At 44.7% G+C, this 19,746-nt stretch overlaps 1 protein-coding gene across 1 annotated transcript; it reads right to left on the minus strand.

Moving 5' to 3' along the window:
* Positions 1-6,614: 6,614 nt before the first annotated feature.
* Positions 6,615-13,713, minus strand: ZFP3 (ZFP3 zinc finger protein). The gene is made up of 2 exons (NM_001099089.1): positions 13,651-13,713; positions 6,615-8,371 (listed from the first exon to the last, which is right to left on the minus strand). The coding sequence occupies exon 2, from the start codon at positions 8,361-8,363 to the stop codon at positions 6,840-6,842; it is 1,524 nt and encodes a 507-aa protein (NP_001092559.1). The 5' UTR covers positions 8,364-8,371; positions 13,651-13,713; the 3' UTR covers positions 6,615-6,839.
* Positions 13,714-19,746: the final 6,033 nt, after the last annotated feature.

Raw genomic sequence — 19,746 nt, forward strand, 5'->3', positions numbered from 1 at the left:
GTGTCTTTCTTGATTTAGGAAAAACTGTATCTAGTCCTACTACCTGCAGGTCATCATTTCACACCCTCTGTTTGAGATGGCTGTATCAACTAGCATACCTTTGGCTTTGAGTAACAGCCAACATGCCAACTTCATTAGAGTTATGGGTCTGGCACGGAGCTACTGTGCAGGTAATGGCCATCCTATATTAGTATTCTTATGAATGGGTCTTTGGTCCTGGCCCTTCCTCAGCCCCGCAGTAATCTGCCTGTTTGGACAGGGTCCCATCTACAACTGTCCAAGCATGAGACAGAAACCACACTTGTTATTTGAGCACGGAAAGTTTAATATAAAGAAGTATTAACAGTCAAGGGGAATGATCTATTAAAGGAGATAAAGAGATCTTAAGAATATAGGACCAGCAGCATGGGGAACAGCTATTACCTCTAGGGAGAGCCACACACAAATAGCCCAGGACTCTGGAATGGTGTGGCTGCTGTAGTGGTGTGTGAGAGCTGGTCTGTAGAGGCATGCAACAGCCAGTTTGCACCTTTTCACCAGCCTGCATTAACGTTGGTGATGGTGGGAGTTCACTGTGGAAGTCAGAGCTTTAAAAAAAAAAAGTTGTTAAATATTGGCCAACATGACACTGGCTTGTAAAGTTCATCAAGGTGATACAAGCCAGGGCAGGAAGCCACTGGTTGAGGTACCTGCAAACTCACCAGAGGATGGGTGCCACATGGTAAGGACAAGAAGGGAAAACTACCAGGACCAGAAGCCCCTTCCTCTTTGCTTTGTCCCTTGAGTACCCATTAGTGGCAAAGGCCTTCCTGATTCTCTGATACAAGTTTTTATTTCTTTCTCACATAAATGTCCAGACATGAGCTGGTGGTCAGCAAACAGCCAAATCCAGCTCGTGACCAGTTTTTTTTTTATAGCCCACAGGCTAAGAATCACTTTTATATTTTTAAATGTAAAAAGCAGGGGGGAAAAAAAGAAGTGTGGCTCACAAAGCCTGAAATGTTTACTTCTGGTGCCTTTACAGGAAAAGTTTGCCAAGCCCTGGTCTAAGGGACAACTGAGTTTAGTTTCATTAGATACTTTAAGGACCCAACTTGCTCCTCCATCCCCTAGACTAGGATGTGTTTGCCTGCATGGTTGATGCTGGATCATTACTGTATCCACATTCCAGCTCCTAGGAAGAGTGAAGTAACAGTCTCAAGGACAGGCAGTTTCCTTTTCACCAGGTGTTACAGCAGGTGCCCCAACTGAATCATGGTGAAGATTCAGTTACACTGCCACATCCACCTACTGCTGGAAAACACCTCCAGCTAGGTGACAGTCTGACCAATTAAAACCCAAGGGGAAGGAGATAACTAATTTAGAAAGACAATGAGCAGTGCTCTACCCCATGGAATATCTCCCTACTTCTGCAACCTGGTGCTGCAGGTTGACTGGGGAAGGAGTGTCCTGGTCCCAGAAATGGCAGAGTAGGATCAGGGAAGCAGAGGATGACTCCCACTTGGGAGTCAAGGGAGTGGAGTGTGGATTACAGTCCTCCTGCGACCAAAGTTTCAGCTCGTTCCCACCACAGCCCAGCTCAGAGAATGCCGATGTACCCAGCAGATGAGGGTTAAAGAAGAGTTTGTCTCCTTTCTTGATGACTTTTTGGGTAATCTTCGGAAGCTGACCCAGACCTTTGCTCACTCCAATGTATAACCACACTTCTTAGCAAAAGGCGTCAAATGATCAACTCTGCAGGCCCCCTGCCCTCATCCCCTCCACATCTGTCTTCTTAGTCCCTCCAGCAGCCTCAGAGGACAGTGCTTTCTTTTTTCTGAAGGCAAATTTGCCTTTTGTACCTTGAGTGTGTCCTTCCCCACTGCCACTAAGTTAAATTTTAGTAGTTAGTTATTAGATAATTATCTTAATAGGCCTGGTTTTAAGTCGGAAGGCACCTAGGAGATGGCAGGTGAACGTCTGGGAACAGCGTAAGAAATCCCACCTTGAAATGTGAAATATCCTCACGAACGACCTGAGAACGATACGGGCCCAGGTCCCGGGTGGTGGGCGCCCCTGGACTTGAACTGGGGGGTCAGCGTAGTACAGCGGCCGACGCTCACTCCGGGCCCTCAGACCTCTTGCCCTAACTGGTCACCAGCAAAAAGGCAGCTCGGGCCTCGGCCAATCAGCGCGGCGTGCCGCCCGCCCTGCCCGCCAGGTGGCGCACAGAGGAGGATTGCCCGGCTTCCGAGCGCGGCCCCAGCTGCAGGGCTCGCACCCTGACTCGACGCAGCTCCTTCCTCTTCGTTCCGGAGGCAGTGGCGGCCGAGTGCCTTCGGCGACTTCTTAAAGGTTTGGCGGTGCCGGCAAAGTTGAGTCCACCGATAAAATCACTGCCTGCAAAGCGTGGTACAAATAAGTAGAACATCAGCGTTCTCATCGGCGGCACAGCAGGAGAGATGAGAGTCGCGGCCGAGTCCCCATGAGAAGCCTGGAGCTGGAGACAGGGACATGGCAGGGTCGGCCAGGGGCTGGGAAAGGGTGAGCTCGCGTCCTGGCTGGCCTCGTCGGCCGCCGCTCCCCAGCTCTCAGGGAGGAGGCGGGCTTCCTGCTCCATGGGAAAACCGAAGCATTCTCTCCTACTTCCACTCCACGGCGCTGACCGCTGCTGCAGAGTTCAAGTCTCCACCAGCCTCGTGGCACGCAGCCCCCGCGCAACACACAGGTCCAGTCGCGTCGTAGGTGCTCAGCCTGAGGTTGATGAATGTCCAAGGACCCATGTTATTGAAGCTCCGCCCTCAGGTTATCACCAGAATCGCACCCCACTTCCCACTGGATTTTACTGAGGCTCCAATTCGCGTCCATTTTCAGGGGTTCACCCAAGGGCACAGTCTTGGCATAGCTTCATCTCCAAAGCGGAGGGAATGTGATGAGGTTATTGCGGATTACTTGGTAATTTGTGTTATAAGTAAACGTTTGATTTCAAAACGTGTAAGGGACTGCAGGGGTTCAAAGATGGGTTTCAGATGGTCCATGAATTCCCTGAATTTGCATGCACATTTTTCTAGACAGAATTTTCTGGAGTTTCAAAGATCCCAGACCCAACAACCCGAGGAAGGTGCCTTAGACCAGGAGTCACTTAAAAGAACATGTTAAAACAAAACAATAATAAACACCAGCCCAGAAATCTCAGTAACATTTAAAAATAAAAAGAACCATTCAGATGATGGGGGAGGGGTTGTTTTTATTTTTTTGCCCGCTCAGTTTGTGGGATCTTAGTTCCCCCACCAGGTATTGAACCGTGCCCTCAGGCAGTGAAAGCATGGAGTCCTAACCACTGGACTACCATGGAATTCCAATCCAGAATATCTTACAATAAGTTGTTAATCGTGAAAAACTATATCTATCTATCTAAAGAAAGTAGATAACATTTGCCCTGTTATGAAAGATAGAGGATCTCACCAAGCAAAGCAGATCAAGGACAGTGAACAGCATTGCAAAAACTGGAAGGTACCTCAGCACATGCTGGTGAAATTTACAGGTTGTACAGTACTAAGGTGAACTTGATAGGATGGCAAAAAACTGGCAAAACTTTTTTTTTTTTTTTTCCTGCCCTACTAGGCAGGTGGGATCTTAGTTCCTCAACCAGGGATGGAAACTGTGCCCCCTGCAGTACAAGCAAGGAGTCTTAACCACTGGATCACCAGGAAAGCCCCAAAGTCATATTAAGACCATAATGAAACAATGTATGTTGGAATACACATTAGAAAGGCATCAAATCAATAGAATTGTAAAGAAATATTTTATTTACACAAAGCATTAGAATATCAATAAAACTGTTGAATTAGGGAAGGGTGAAAATATACATGGACATAGCTGCAAAAATCATGAAGGGTATTTCTGGGTATTTTAGTAGGTCTTTGAGATTGTGAGGCCTGGTATTTTTAATGGGTCTAACATTAAGAAAACTTAAGTCTTTTATTTCCTTGACAGAATTCTACTTGCACTAGATTATGACTACCAGTCGTAATTACATTATGGTCAGATTTTGGCTCCCAAGTAAATTGAGGGGGAGGGGGCAAACAAGGAAAAGAGAGGAGTCTGAGCTAGCTGGATGAGAGGTGGTAAAGGCAGGAAGTGAGGTTACAGGAAGTGTGTATATAAGAAGGTGGAAATAATTTCATTCACCAGAATTTCTCCTGGAAAACACTAATATATGTTGGCAGATTCTTCTTAGAATGAGATAGAACTTCCTCCCTTAACATTAGGATCGAGCACAACAAAAATTGGCCACAAAATTGCATCTAATGTTCCAATAGTATATTTAACTGAAGGGCTTTTTTTTTTCCTATTTGCTAAGCAGTGGGTTTAAGAAGGTAATGGAGCTGGAGGTGGGGGGTTGCTCAATATCTGGCAAGAAAAAGAAGCTTAAGTGATAAACCTGAGAGGGAAGGACAAAGAGAAACATTTTCAGTGGCAGTTTGTCCAAGGGCACTCTGAGAACAAAATGTCTAACAGAATGTGAACCTCCTTCTCCACTTTTTACACACCAAAATCTTCAGTAAAGCCAGTATTACTCATGGCTATGTTTGTGTGAAGGGATCCTTTGTGGGGAGCGTTAAAGAGGTGCTGAGTTCTATATTAAGGGCTGGCAAGGGGTGTATGTGCCAATAAAATGTTCAAACACAGGAATCAGAAGTTAAGGGAATGGGTGACATCCAGGTTTCAAGTAAGAAAGATATGTTTGGGAATAATTCAATTTAAGCTTGAGCAATGAAAAAAGAAATGAAAGCACACTGCACTTGTAATCACCCATGGAAAGAGGTAAGCTAAAGAATTGCTAAAGTCTATTAGTTCTCTAATAGAGGTATCTGGAAGGATGTGGAAACTGTGTAATCAATCATCTTATTTTTACAGCCCTTTTCTCAAGCCAAGGACACGAACCTGGGGGGACACATATTGGGACACAAGAATAAACCCATCTGATGGGTTTGGGCTATGACCAGTTATGTTTCCAAGGACATGATTTAAATCAGCTATATTCAAATTCATGTAGTAATTAATAGAAAATGTACAAAGGATTTTGAATAAGGCAGTAATGCATCCACCTACCCAGAGTACAGCACAGTGCTTCGGAGCACAGCTCAGGGCTGGAGTCTTGGCTCTAGCACTTACTAGCTGTGTGATCATGAGCTTGATCATGTGATCAAGTTACCTGACATTTCCCCTGCCCCTCACCTTTCAAATTGGGCTAGAGTACCCAGATCACTAACGGTTATACAACTCTATAAACTAAAGCGCATTCAATTGAACACTTAGAACAGGAGAATTTTATGGTATGTAAATTATACCACAATAAAGCTGTTTTGTTTGTCTGTTTTTAAAAAGAGAGGACACATCATAGGGAGGCTGTAAAAATAAAAATGTAAACTGTCTGGCATTGTTCTGACACATAGTAAAAATTCAATAAATAGTAGTGATTAGTATTAGTGTAATAAAGAGATTAAAGAATAAAACACTGAAGATACATAAAGTTAAGTTTTTAAAAAAGAGTTGAGGAATTATTGGGTTGGTTGAAACTTGAGATCATTTAGTTCAACTCCCCTTATTTTACAGATGAGGAAACTAGGGATCAGCAGGTGAAGTGCTTTATTCAAGGTCTAGTTCTTACACCAAACCCCAAGCCTGCTGGATTCTCATTAGTGCAATTCCCACTACCTCAGAAAGACTGCCTCAGAAACACTGACACATGAAAAACTGAGGATGTGTTTCCTTGGAGGAAAAAGAAACAAAGGGGAACACAGAAAACACATGTAGAGATGTTGAAGAAAGAGAATTCCAAGGTCAAGGGCAAACTGAGAAGAGGCTATCACATTCTGGTCCATGAACCAAGGCCCCCAACAGTGGTCATGAGAGCTTAAGTGCTTTGGCAAGGCAGGGGCCCTGGTCAGTCAGGTGAACCTGCTTATCACTGTGGCCTGGTGCCTGCTGACAATGAAGCTGCACAGTCCTCTTTGAGCTACTTCCTGACACAGGATTTGTCAGCAGCAGCAGCAGCAGCAGCAGGAACTGGGGCCAAAAGTGAACGCAGCAGAGTTCTTGGGAGCAGTCAGTCTGAGCGGCTGTGAAAGAGCTGCTTCTACTCATGTTGAGTGGCCTGGCCTCACCTGTTTTTCCCCTGGCCTTGCTAATCAGCCCCTCTGGATTCTGAGGGCCTTCACTTATGATCCTGTAAATTGCCTGTCAGTTTCCTCCATCAGGGCACCTCTTCAAATCACTGAGGAAGTCCTAGATGGGAGATGACCCAAGTTTCCTGCTTCTTCATTAATACTGCCATCTTCTAAGGAAACTTGATAGAGAGTTTGGAACATTTTGAAGCTAATAAAGCTTACTAAATCCCAATGCTAAACAGTGGAAAAGACAGAGAGGTATGTCTCCTAGGCCAAGACTTTAACATTTCAGGGGTTAATATTCAAGGGGTCGACTGTGCCATTCCTAGGAGGTGATGGAATCACATTCTTCCATTTTTCCTGAATAGTAACAATCTGGGCTAGATGGCTGGTGCAGACCCCTAATGTTATGTGATCCACAAGGGGGGAAGGAGGAAGGTGAGGAAAAAGGAAAGAGGAGAATTAAGGCCTGAAACAGCTTTTATGATTTAACTCAGTACAATGAAACTTCTCAATGAACAGTTCATAAAAGTGCCTCATCCTTTTTTGTCCAGCTGCTTAAATAAAAATCAGTACGAGGGCGGGGGAAGTTCTGCCCATTCATCTGATCTGAGAACTCGAGGTGCAGATTAAGAACATGAAGTCTGACTTCAGCTTTTCCCTCAGAAGGCTTTCCCGTTTCGCAGATCATTCCATACAGTGGACACTTTGATGTCGGAGGAGGTGAGAGCTCCGACTGAAGGTCTTCTGGCATTCTTGGCACTCATAAGGCTTCTCTCCAGTGTGAATTCTCTGATGTATGATAAGCTGGGAATGCTGGCTGAATGTCTTCTCACATTCATTACATTCATAAGGTTTCTCTCCAATGTGGATTTTCTGGTGGAGAAGCAGCTCAGAGTTGTCCCAAAAGGTTCTGGCGCATTCATTACACTGATGAGGTTTCTCTCCAGTATGAATTCTCTGGTGGACAATAAGGTGAGAGGTCCGTCTAAAAGCCTTCCCACACTCAAAGCACTCATAGGGTTTCTCTCCAGTGTGAATTCTCTCGTGTCTAAGAAGTTCTGAGTTCCCCCTAAAGGCCTTCCCACATTCCTTACAAACGTAGGGCTTCTCACCAGTATGAATTCTAATATGTCTGATTATCTCTGAGTTCTGGCCAAAAGTTTTCCCACATTCATTACATTCATACGGTTTGTCTCCTGTGTGAATTCTTTGATGCCGGATGAGCTCGGAACTCTGCCCAAAGCCTTTCCCACACTCGTTACATAGATACGGTTTTTCTCCAGTATGAATTTTCTGGTGTCTAATAAGGCCTGAGCTATGCTTGAAGGCTTTGCCACACTCATTGCATTCATGGTATCTTTCTTCAGTATGAATTCTCTGATGCTGAATAAGCTGTGAGCTAACCCTAAAGGTCTTCCCACATTCATTACATTCATATGGTTTCTCCCCAGTGTGGATTCTCTGATGTAGGATAAGGGCTGAATTCTGACTGAAGGCTTTACCACATTCTTCACATTTATAAGGTCTCTCTCCAGTGTGAATTCTATGATGGTGGATGAGATGTGAACTCTGAATGAAGGCCTTTCCACATTCGTTACAGGCAAAGGGCTTCTCTCCAGCATGAATTCTCAGGTGCCTTCGAAGGCTTGAGTTAGTTCCAAATGTTTTTCCACATTCTTTGCATTCGAAGGGTTTCTCTCCACTATGAACTCTCATATGCTGAATAAGATGTGAGTTCTGGTTAAAGGCTTTCCCGCATTCTTTGCATGTATGAGGCTTTTCTCCCACAGAACTTCTGTGTGTTTTGTTAGGTCCTAAATTCTCTATGAAGTTCTGGCCAGAAGTAGCAAATGTGCTAACTGCCTCTAATGTGGTGTCTCCCTGACGTGTGAGCAGGTTTGAGCTGAGTCTGCAGATTCGCTCACTCTCATCCTTCTCCTGATCTTTCTCACTGGAGGGTGATTTCTTAAAGATAATCAACTCTGATGCAAAGTCTCTCTCCTCAGATGACTCCTGCCCCAGAATCTTTTCTGTGGACTCTCGGGAATGCCCCTCCAATATGTCTTCTTCACACACTGCTCCAAACTCATGACCCTGGCACACCACCTTTGGAAGTTTTTCTTCCATTTTTTCTAAAAATGCCCCATGTGGCTGAGATTCTTCGGAAATTTCTTCCTTGGGAATTACCTCCTTGTTCTCAGTCCCCATCTCACAATCTGAAATGAGAGAAGTAAGTCTGTGAAGTGGCTGTATCACAGCTAAATGAAGCCCATGCTAGGAAGTATGGAACTCAACAGGGTTCTGACAGCACTCTCTGTATCTGGTGAGATTATAGGATGCTATGGAAAGGAAGAGAAAAATTCAGGATTATGGTGGACATGCTACACAAATAGCAGATGCTGACTGAAGAGAGTGAGAGGAATGATCAAAGGAAGAGATTAAAGGCTGGAGACAGGAAATGGATGGTAAGAAGATGCTGATAAAATTTCCATAATATTAACAGTGAGTTGGGACAGAACCTGAGGTTGGTAAGGAAAACATTTAAGAAAAATTGTGGCCATATTAACAGATAATATATGGAGAAGGTTAGGAGAAGGGACAAAAATGACTAATATGACTTTGGAGTTTATAGAGGCAGTAACCAGAAAGAGTAGCAAGAAGAGCTATCTTTAGCCCAGTGCTGTGGTACTCACCAGCTCTACAGAATAGGGGATTGCATATGTTGTAGGGGTCACCCATTCAGAAGGTTAACATGACTTAGCTACAATGGGCACAGAAGGAACCACGCTTGACTCCCTTATATTTGGATGAAGTAAGGTTCTAGCTTAATTTTCTCCAGATGGTTACTAAACTGTATCAATACCTAATTTTCCCTACTAATTTGAAATGCCTCCTATACCACAGTCTAAATTTCCATATATATATCTGGGTCCATTTCCAGACTCCTTTCAGTTCTCCTGATCAGTCTATTCCTTCTCTAATACCAAACTGTTCAACCTACTGTAGCTTAAAAAGTTTTAATATGTTACAGAAAGTTCTCTCTTATTGTCTTCTTTTACAAAAACTTCCTGTCTATTCTATGTTTCCAAATTTTGTAAAATTTCCAAACTTACCCTGATGCTTTTGTATCTATCACATCTCTGTATGTCTTCTCTTTTAGTGAGTTTTTCTTATATTTTCTAACTGGTTGTTATTATATATATGTTTGCAATGTTGTTTTACTTATGAGTATTATAACTGATCCCTTTATGTAATTTTCTTAGCACTTTTATAAATCTAAAAGCCTGTATTTAAAAAAAAAAAAAAAAACTTCTAAAATGCTATGGCAAGGATTTTTAGTTGTCTATCCCAATCTTCCCTCTTCCTCACCTCATCAACAGAATAATGAATTTACTTTTGTAGCAACAAGGCTACCTAAGGAAATATATTCTCTAGCCTTCTTTGCAGCTAGATTTTGTGACATCACCAACTTCTGGCCAATGAGACAGTAAAATGCAAATGAAAGCACAAGGGACTTCTGGGATATCTACTTAAAGGTAAGGGGATACATTTCTTCACCCTCCTTGGGGCTGTGCCTGGGGCATTAGGTGACAGCTGGAGTGCCACCTCAGACCATGCATTTACCAGCATGCCCTGGACCAGAGGAGGAAGGACCTTGGGTCCCTGGTGACCCTGTGAAGCTGCCAGACCAGCCCTGGAATGCCTGCCTCTGGATTTCTTTTATCTAAGAGAGAAATGAGGTTTTTCCTTGCTTAATTCATTATGGTTTTTTTTATTTATGAAGTCAAACTTGCTACTAACAGGTACAATGGCCCCAGAGATTTAGCAAGGGTAATAGTAGTAGTGTGAATGAAGAGGAAACAGACTAGAGAAATGTTTGAGAGAACAAATCCCCTAAGACTTGGAGTATGATTGAATACACGCATGAGGTAGGTATAATTAGATGGATAGTGGTACCACCAAGGTTGGGAATATTGAGGAATAGCTAGTTTAGGAAGGCAGATGACAAGTGAGCTCTGATTTGGACAAGATGAGTTTCAACACATCCATACAGTAGTATCAAAGAACCAGCCAAAATATATTGGTCTAAAGTTTACAGCAGTCAAGAAGAGAGATACAGACTTGACAGTACTCAGCATAGGCAGTAATGAATGCAACGTGAGAACTGTCAGATACTGAAGACAGAAACCTAGAAAGCCAAAGCCAACATTCAAGAGTACTCCAGTTAAATTCCATGTGCACTTCAGATCCTTCAACTTTTCTCCACCCTGCTCTCTGTCCCAGAAGGCTAACCTACACAGCACTCACCAACAGGCCCTCTGGCTTCCAGCTGTGTTTTACCAATAGGGAGCCCCAACAGGAGGCTGAAAGGAGGGAGGAGAGTGAGGTCGGAGTATTTATCCTCCTGGTTCCTTCCTATGAGGTCTCCTTGAGCTCCTGGTGCCCTTCAACTGAAGTTCATTACTCATCTCAAGGAGTCTGTTCTACCCAGCTATCTCATATGGGTTCCAGAACCTCTCCTACGTCTTATCTCTTCTGGTCTAGGGCTGGTGTCTACTAAGCTATTGCCAGTCCCAGGTTCCTCAACACCCTTCCCACACCCACACCTTTTACAACTAACTTCTTTGCAAATAAACCCTACTCAAATTATCCTAATTTGAGCAAAGTACCTGTTTCCTGTTAGGACCCTAATGATAAAGGGGTAGTGAGAGGAATATAAGCCCTCCAGGAAGAGAAAGAAGGGTTAATGAAGTAGAAGTATCAGAATACAAAGGCATAGAGGTCACCAAGGCCATAGCAGAGGGAACAACAAAGCATCACATGCAGCTGATAGATCCAGTAGGATAAGAACTGGAAAACATCTGCCCCGTAGTTACAGATAACATGTGAGAACAGAGTCAGTGGAATGACAGCAGCAGAAACCAGGTGGCAGTGGACTGATTAGTAAATTTGCTGCTTCTTTCAGAAAATTTAGATGAAAGAAGAGGACCAAGATGGGCACTAGTGCAAAAGGCCAAAGAAAATCAAAGGATTTTCTCCAATGAGAGAGAGTTGAATATGCTCATGTTAGAAAGGATGGTGCCAATAGACAGAAAGCTTAAGAGGGAAGAAAAGATGAGATTAGTGAAGAAATGAAGATTCTCAGAAGCAGGAGAGACTGGGGAAGGGGAAAGGGGGGATTTGGAGGGTGCCCTTTGTACTGTCCTTTTTCTCTGCCCAGCCTCCAGTCATCCACAGGATCATACCCTGAGGCCTCCTGAGTCACTCAAGGGTGCAGTCCTGGTCAAGGAACCTGATCTCCTACTGGAATCCTAAAGTCTTGGAAGCTTTTTCCGCTACCCCTAAAAATGAACTGGAATCTTCTTCAACTTCCCCCACTCAGTGCCTTCTCTAATTTTCCCATGGAAAAAAGGCAGACACTCAAAACCTGGCTTTCCCTTTTCCTTGAAGTTTTTGAAAATTATAAATAATGTGTACCTATATAACTGTAAGAATTCAGCATAGAGAACTTAGCTCTCTTCTTCAACCATGGTACTATTTGAGTTAGGAAGCGCTGTCTTAAATAAATTTCTCTCTAATGCTCATCCAAGAACAAGTTCCACAAGCTGGTATTTCAGTCCCTGTCTACTTCTGACCCCTCTTCTGGCCTTTCCTTTTCACCACCATCTCTCCTATAGTTACTTTTTTTCTATCATCTAGCTCCTTACAAAATCAGCATTCATAAAACTCATATCTGTCTCACACCATATGGAAAATCATGTGTTCACAGAAAAACAAGATACAAGACATAGAAGTTAGGCATGCATATCTATCCCCAACTTCAAAACTGGTTCAAAATTCTAATCCAGAAAGTCTTCCCCAATTAAATTTTGCCCCCTCTGATTATTTTTACTTTGCATTCCACCAGTGCCACAATATTAATGCCATTTGTTAAATACTGTTTTTAGACACCTTCTTTATAGACACCTTTTATGTATAAATAAAACCATCCTTCTTTTTTTTTTTTTCTTTTGGCCACACTTGGAGGCATGGAGGATCTTAGTTTCCAACGAGAACTGGAACCCATGGACCCTGTAGTGGAAGTGCTGAGTCTTAACCACTGAACCGCCGGGGAAGTCCCAAAGCCATCCTTCTTTTGACTGATTTTCCCAGAGGTACAGATACACATTAGATCTTGTCCTCATGTGGAAACACTCCACTACTCATAGCACAAATTCAAATTTCCAAACATAATTTCCTATGTTTCTCAATTCTTCACTTTTCTAAATTTAAAATGAGTTTTTCCTGGAGAGAGAGAAGATGGACATGCCATCTCAGGAGTAGGCTCAGCACTCTTAGTCCTCAGTTTGGGGGATGACAAGCGTCTGCTGGGTCTCCAAAGTTCAGAACAGAGTTTTCAACTCTGCAGATCTGTATTTCTTTTAATGCACTCAGAAATCCTCATTCACAAAATAATGATGCATAAACCAAATATCTACCAACTTACTAACCATGAGAACTGAAACTTTTAAAGGACCATACTACCTATATGAGGAGCCACATAAAACAAAAAATTCTTCAGTGGGCTTACAACCATAGCAGGAAGGTTTTTGTGTGTTTGTTTAATGAATGATACTTAAATAATGATTCTTGGCCTGGGATTAGGTTAGATGCAGAAAAGTCAACTAGAAAAACCTCTGAAAATACTTCCAGGTCCCACCTTAGATCTCTTAGAGTCAGAATCTCCAGGGATAGGCTAAGTCATCTGTTTCCTTCTTTAGACCATAAGCAAGGATGTTCTATTCATCTTGACATTCCCAGTGCCTAACATATTTCAGGTACCTGGTAAATACACAAGGAATTTGTGTACATGTCTTGTCTACACAAGGAATCTGTGGTACCCAGGAGGAAGAACTGGGTATTTCACTCATTTCTGTATCTCAAGAGCCTAGATCGGAAGTCTGACACATTGCTGATGTCAGTAACTAGCTGTAAAAAGAAGCTCCTTTAAAGCACTGTTATCTTTTCCTCTGTTGTCTCCCTGTTCCCACAATCAGCAAGGCTCTATTAACCCTGCGCTCAAACCTACCTCCTTTCCATAACTAACCCTCCTATGCTAATATCCCGTCTGCCGGCCATGGAGACAAGCTGCCAGAAGGCCTGGAGTTTCTGACACTGCCCGCCATTTCGTCCCCGCACTTTACTTGGGGATGGAATATCTGAGGAAGCCACAGCTCCCATCGGCCCCCAAGTCAGGACCGAGGGAGGGGGTGTCCCTGCTGCTCCTGTCTGGCGACTGACAGGCAGGGAGCCAGGGCGAGGACGGGCCCTGGCCGCATCCAGGGTTTGTGCAGGTGGGGACCCGGTGGGGGCTTGGGGGACCATAACGTCCAAGGTCATACATCGAACCCGGGTCTGGTAGGGGCCTAAACGTCGAGTTTCCGCGGGGCTCGCGGGCCAGGGGTTCAGGAGCCCAGTGCCCTCCGCTCCCCGCCGGGACGGGATGAGGTCTCACCTCAGGCAGCTACCGCCCCACACTCGCTCCGGTCGGGCTCCCCAAGCTTCTCCGCCAGCTCGCTCAGAACCCGCAGCTGTTGTCTTGGTTTCACGGGCGACGGGCATCGGCCACTTCCGGTACCCAGGCAGCACTCCAGCCAATCAGCACGCGCCGCACTCCCGGGAGAAACAGGTGGTCGGCTGGCGGGCGACTCCTCACCGTTTCCAGGCTTGCTTTGCCCCAGTTCTCGCCCTCACACGAGCCCCACCTCGCCGCTGCCTCCCACACCAGCTCCCTGAAGTGGCCTTTTGCGTCTGGCAATGCCCACTTCTGCCCGAGGATCACCGACAAGCTGGGTCCTCCGAGATTCCTAGAACGGCTCCAGGGATGCATTTCCGCCCTGGAACCGGCCGCTCTGCACGCTGATGTCGCTCCCCAAGCATTGATCTGGACTCAAGAAATTGAAAGTTGGCTTCACTTTCTCCCCGGGCAGAGACTGTGTTCTTAACTTCCTCATCTGCATCCCTTATCCCATCACTCCCTTCGCTGACTCCACGAATCTGGTAAACACAGACCCCTACATCCTAGGAACAGGCCGATCATCTGCTGGGGGCAAAGGGAGACCCACTCTTGAGGTCAAGGAGGGCTTACTGGAGGGAGTGATGTTTAGGCTGAAATCTGAAGGTTGACCGGGAATTACCGGGGTTAGGAGTGAAGGGGACAGTGGTTCAGGCAGTGGGAACAGCATTCTACCATAACCTCATTTCTTGAATAGCTTGATAGTTCTCAACTCAGCACCTGTGTACTTGTTACTTTCTCCGCCACAACTATCGAAGCCCGCGCGCCCTAGAGCCTCTGCTCTGCAACAAGGGAAGCTACCACAATGAGAAGCTGGAGTACAGCAACTGGAGAGTAGCCCCATCGCCACAACTAGAGAAAAGCCCATGCAGCAATGGAAGACCCAGCACAGCCAAAAAAAAATCTTTCAAAAGTGTGGTGTCTGAATCTGCAGCAGCTGGAATGATGGTTAGAAATGCAAACTCTCAGACCCCACCCACAGATCTCCTGAATCAGAAACTGAGGTTAGAGCTCAGCAATCTGTGTTTTAACAAGCCCTTCAGGAGTTCTGATGCAGTCTAAAATTTGGGTGTCACTGGTCCAGACGTTCAGTTCAGTCACTCAGTCTTGCCTGACTCTTTGCGACATGGTCTGCAGCACGCCAGGCTTCCCTGTCCATCAGCAACTCCCAGAGCTTACTCGAGCTCGTGTCCATTGAGTTGGTGATGCCATCCAACCATCTCATCCTCTGTCATCCCCTTCTGCTTCCAGCCTTCAATCATTCCCAGCATCAGGGCCTTTTCAAATGAGTCAGCTCTTCACATCAGGTGGCCCAAGTATTTGGAGTTTCAGCTTCAGCATCAGTCATTCCAATGAATATTCAGGAATGATTTCGTTTAGAATGATCTGAGTGGATCTCCTTGCAGTCTAAGGAACTCTCAAGAGTCTTCTCCAACACCACAGTTCAAAAGCATCAGTTCTTCAGCGCTCAGCTGTCTTTATAGTCCAACTCTCACATCCATACATGACTACTGGAAAAAGCATAGCTTTGGAACTTTGAAGGCAAAGTAATGTCTCTGCTTTCTAATATGTTGTCTAGGTTGGTCGTAGCTTTTCTTCCAAGGAGCAAGCGTCTTTTAATTTCATGGCTGCAGTCACCATCTGCAGTGATTTTGGAGTCCAAGAAAATAAAGTCTTTCACTGTTTCCATTGTTTCTCCATCTAGTTGCCATGAAGTGATGGGACCAGATGCCATGATTTTAGTTTTCTGAACGTTGAGTTTCAAGCCAACTTTTTCACTTTACTCTTTCACTTTCATCAAGAGGCTCTTTAGTTCTTCTTTGCTTTCTACCATGAGGGTGATGCCATCTGTGTATCTAAAGTTATTGATATTTCTCCCAGCAATCTTGATTCCAGCTTGTGCTTCATCCAGCTGGGCATTTAGCATCATACACTCTGCATATAAGTTAAATAAGCAGGGTGACAATATACAGCCTTGACGTACTCCTTTCCCAATTTTGAACCAGTCTGTTGTTCCATGACCAGTTCTAACTGTGCTTCTTGACCTGCATACAGATTTCTCAGGAGGCCTGTCAGGTGGTTTGATATTCCCATATCTTCAAGAATTTTCCACAGTTTGTTGTGATCTACACAGTCAATCTTCCCTGGGTCAGGAAGATCCTCTGGAGAAGGAAATGGCAACCCACTCTAGTATTCTTGCCTGGAAAATCCCATGGACAGAGGAGCCTGGTTGGCTACTGTCCATGGGGTCACAAAGAGTCAGACACGACTGAGCAACTTCACTTCACTTCACACACAGACTTTGACATGGTCAATAAAGTACAAGTAGATGTTTTTCTGGAACTCTCTTGCTTTTTTAATGATCCAATGGATGTTGGTAATTTGATCTCTGGTTCCCTGCCTTTTCTAAATCCAGCTTGAATATCTGGAATGTCACGGTTCACATACTGTTGAAGCCTGGCTTGGAGAATTTTGAGCATTACTTTGCTAGCCAGACATTAACAGTGTTTCATTTGATCAGCCCCAGTATGTGGGTTAAACAGGAAAAGGATAAGTTGTATCCTCCTAGCCACTTCCCTGCCTACCTGCTTCACTACACTAGCCAATTTAGAAGCCATATGGAGCAACAGGGACCTACTAAGGGAAGAAGCCAAGGCATATGGTTCACAAATAGCCATTCTCAAGACTGGGTGTATGAGGATGTGTATGATTGGGTAGGGGCTGGTGTTTCACAGTCTCCTAACAGGTTCAGGACTTCCATGGAATTGCTTCTTACATGTAAGAATGAGCAGTGTTGCTCCTCTTGAAAAAAAAAATGGCAGCCAGGAATGTCAGCCACCTCTTGAATTCACACAGAGACAGGAATATGGAAAATAAAAGGCATATGGCTCTTGCTCACCCTTGTCCCTTCTCTTCTCTCTATGGGAGATGTGGGGAGGAGGGCTACCAGCACTGGCTACTCTCCTCTCTTAGACTTCAAAACCGTGCCACTTCTCAGAGTAGCTTACAACTCTGATTTGGACCTAATACTGATCATAATTATATTTTCTATCCTCTATGGACAACATTCCAAGCTACTACCAAACTGTTCATAACAGCACTCAGTGTCCCCTGAGATTTAAATAACATTGTAAATGTAAGTCTTTGTGAGGATTCTTGAAGAAATGACCAAAAGCACCCACCTTGAAAACCTTCATGTCTTTCAAAACCCTTTTCTCCCAGTGAATAATCCCGGGCCAGGGCCTGACCTAACACAGGGACACTGGATTGGTAGCTTTCTCTTCCTGTAAACAGCTCTTCTCTTTCAACTCTCCACATTCATTCTTTTTATCACCATCACCTCTCTCCTTGATCCTGCCTTCCTTTCAACTGCACCAACCTCACAGTACATTCAACACACCAGAGTCTCACTCAGCACGACATAAATGCATCCTGCCTTATGTGACTTAACCATTTCCTATGAATACACCTTTTCCCACACACAGAGTGCTCCTTAAGAGTCAGCATTCGGTTACACATCCAGAAGAGCTGCCAGCCATGCTGGGCCCATGTTCAGTATAAAGCGACTGACCTGAAATATTCATATCTCATCTCCACACTACAGCAACCGGCTGAAGGTGAGTCAAGGCTCAATTAAGTTTTCAGTGTTCCCCTCACACCTTCAGCTATGAAGATGTAAGGAAGTAAAAGACAAAGGCAATCTCCTTTTCTAGGGTTAACAATTATCCCGGGGAGCCCAGAGCAACCAGTTCTGAGCCTGGTTCAGCAAGGTCATGTTAAAGGAAGAAAGAAAGTGAAGTCACTCAGTTGTGTCCAACTCTTTGCAATCCCATAGACTGTAGCCCACCAGGCTCCTCTATCCATGGAATTTCCTAGGCAAGAGCACTGCAGTGGGTTGCCATTTCCTTCGCCAGGGGATCTTCCTGACCCAGGGATCAAACCCGGGTCTCCCATGTTGCGGCAGACACTTTACCGTCTGAGCCATGTTAACATCTTAACATCTGAGGTCATGTTAACACTGTGCCAAAATAGGAGATCTTTCCTGGACAAGTTCTAAATCGAAGAGGTGCCTCAAGGTCCTGTAAGGTCCACATCTCTTTCCCCCTCAGGTGAAACCGTGGTCCCTTTCACGTGGGGGGTGTGTGTGTGTGTGTGTGTGTGTGTGTGTGTGTGTGTGCGCGCTCAGTCATGTCTGACTCTTTGCAGCACCATGGACTGTAGCCCACCAGGCTCCTCTGTCCATGGGATTTCCTAGGCAAGAATACTGGAGTGGGTTGCTATTTCCTTCTCCAGGGGATCTTCCCCACGCAGGGATCGAACCCTCACCTCCTATGTCTCCTGCATTGGCAGGCAGATTCTTTACCACTAGCGCCACCTAGGAAGCCCTTCAACATGGGATAAAATGCAGCAACACCTGGAAATCTCACTCTCCAGTGACTGGGCCATGGTTCAGTTCCAGGTAGAGAGGCAGAGAAGAGAAGGCTGCTCTGGCAGAAGGGTCAGTGCTGCGCTTTGAGGAAGGAGAGCTGGAGGTGGTGGCAGGAAATGCACTGGAAATAGACAAAAGCAGAATGTACAAGGGAGCAAGTGATCAGAGGAAAGAGCGGAAAAAAACTGTAGCCCAGGGCATGAGGCTCTTCTCCAGGGCTCTGGAGTCTTCACAAGGTCAGCAAAATAATGAGCCCACCTGAAGAGTGTGAGCCCTTGTGCTCAAGAGCCTCTGCTCCATAACCAGAGAAAGCCTGTGGACCACAACAAACACCCAGAACAGCCAAAAAACAGAGCCCACATGTCACCAGGGCTAAGACAGCACCTCTAGTGTCTCTGTTCACTGAGCCCCTCATCACAACACTTTGAGAAACTGCTGCTAAGTATAGTCTGAATTCCCATGTGAGTGGAAATCGTTTGCCATGCAGACCAAGGCAGTCCTACATGAATATTTCTGAGGCTCTATTTTGAGAAAACAACATGGGAGGAGTGTTGTGTACAAGTCAAGTGTCTCCCACCATCACAGGGACATGTTAGTTCCCAATGTGACTAGAGAACCTGCAGGAGGCCAGAGTGACTCCTCACTCTATCTTCATGATGCTGTTTTCCCAGCTCAAGATACAGCCCCTAAAAATCATGGATATTTGGGAAAGATGAAAACTTGAATTCGAAAAGATACATGCACCCCCAACATTCATAACAACGTGACTTACAATAGCCAAAACATGGAAGCAACCTAAATGTCCATCAAGAGATGAATGAACAAACAAGATGTGGTATATATGGAGACAATGGGATATGACTAAGTCATAAAAAAGAATGAAATACTGCCATTTGCAACAACATGGATGGACCTAGAGATTATCATACTAAGTAAATAAGTCAAATAAGTAAATACTAAGTAAATAAGACAAATACATGATGTCAGTTATATGTGGAATCTAAAAAAATGATATAAATGAACTTATTTACAAAACAGAAATAGACTCACATACATAGAAAATAAATTTATGGTTACCAAAGGGGGAAGGTGGGGGGAAGGGATAATGGAATTTAGGATTAACAGATACACAGTACTATATATAAAATAGATGAACAGGGTTTCACTGGTGGCTCAGTGATAAAGAATCCACCTGCCAATGCAGGAGATATGGGTTTGATCCCTGGTCCGGGATGATCCCACATGGGGCGGAATAGCTAAACCCTTGCACCACAAATACTGAGCCTCTGCTCTAGAGCCCAGGAGCTGTCACTACTGAAGCCCACACTCTCTAGAGCCTGCGCTCCACAACAAGAGAAACCACTGCAGCGAGAAGCCTTGCACCACAAGTAGAGTAGTGCCTGCTCTCCAAAACGAGAGAAAAACTGTCACGGCAACAAAGACCCAGAACAGCCAAAAACAACAAATAATTAATTTAGAAAAATAAGGACCTTCCATAAAGCATGGTGAACTATATATAGTATCTTGCAATAACCAATGATGGAAAAGAATTTTGAAAAAGGATGCATCCAATCTGTCTATCTATATAACTTACCACTTTGCTGTAT

The sequence above is a fragment of the Bos taurus genome, chromosome 19 (assembly GCF_002263795.3).
Source record: "Bos taurus isolate L1 Dominette 01449 registration number 42190680 breed Hereford chromosome 19, ARS-UCD2.0, whole genome shotgun sequence".
Taxonomy (NCBI): domain Eukaryota; kingdom Metazoa; phylum Chordata; class Mammalia; order Artiodactyla; family Bovidae; genus Bos; species Bos taurus.

Coding starts and splice junctions, on each gene's coding strand:
- ZFP3 (NM_001099089.1), bottom strand. CDS start 8,363: ATGGGGACTGAGAACAAGGAGGTAATTCCCAAGGAAGAAATTTCCGAA.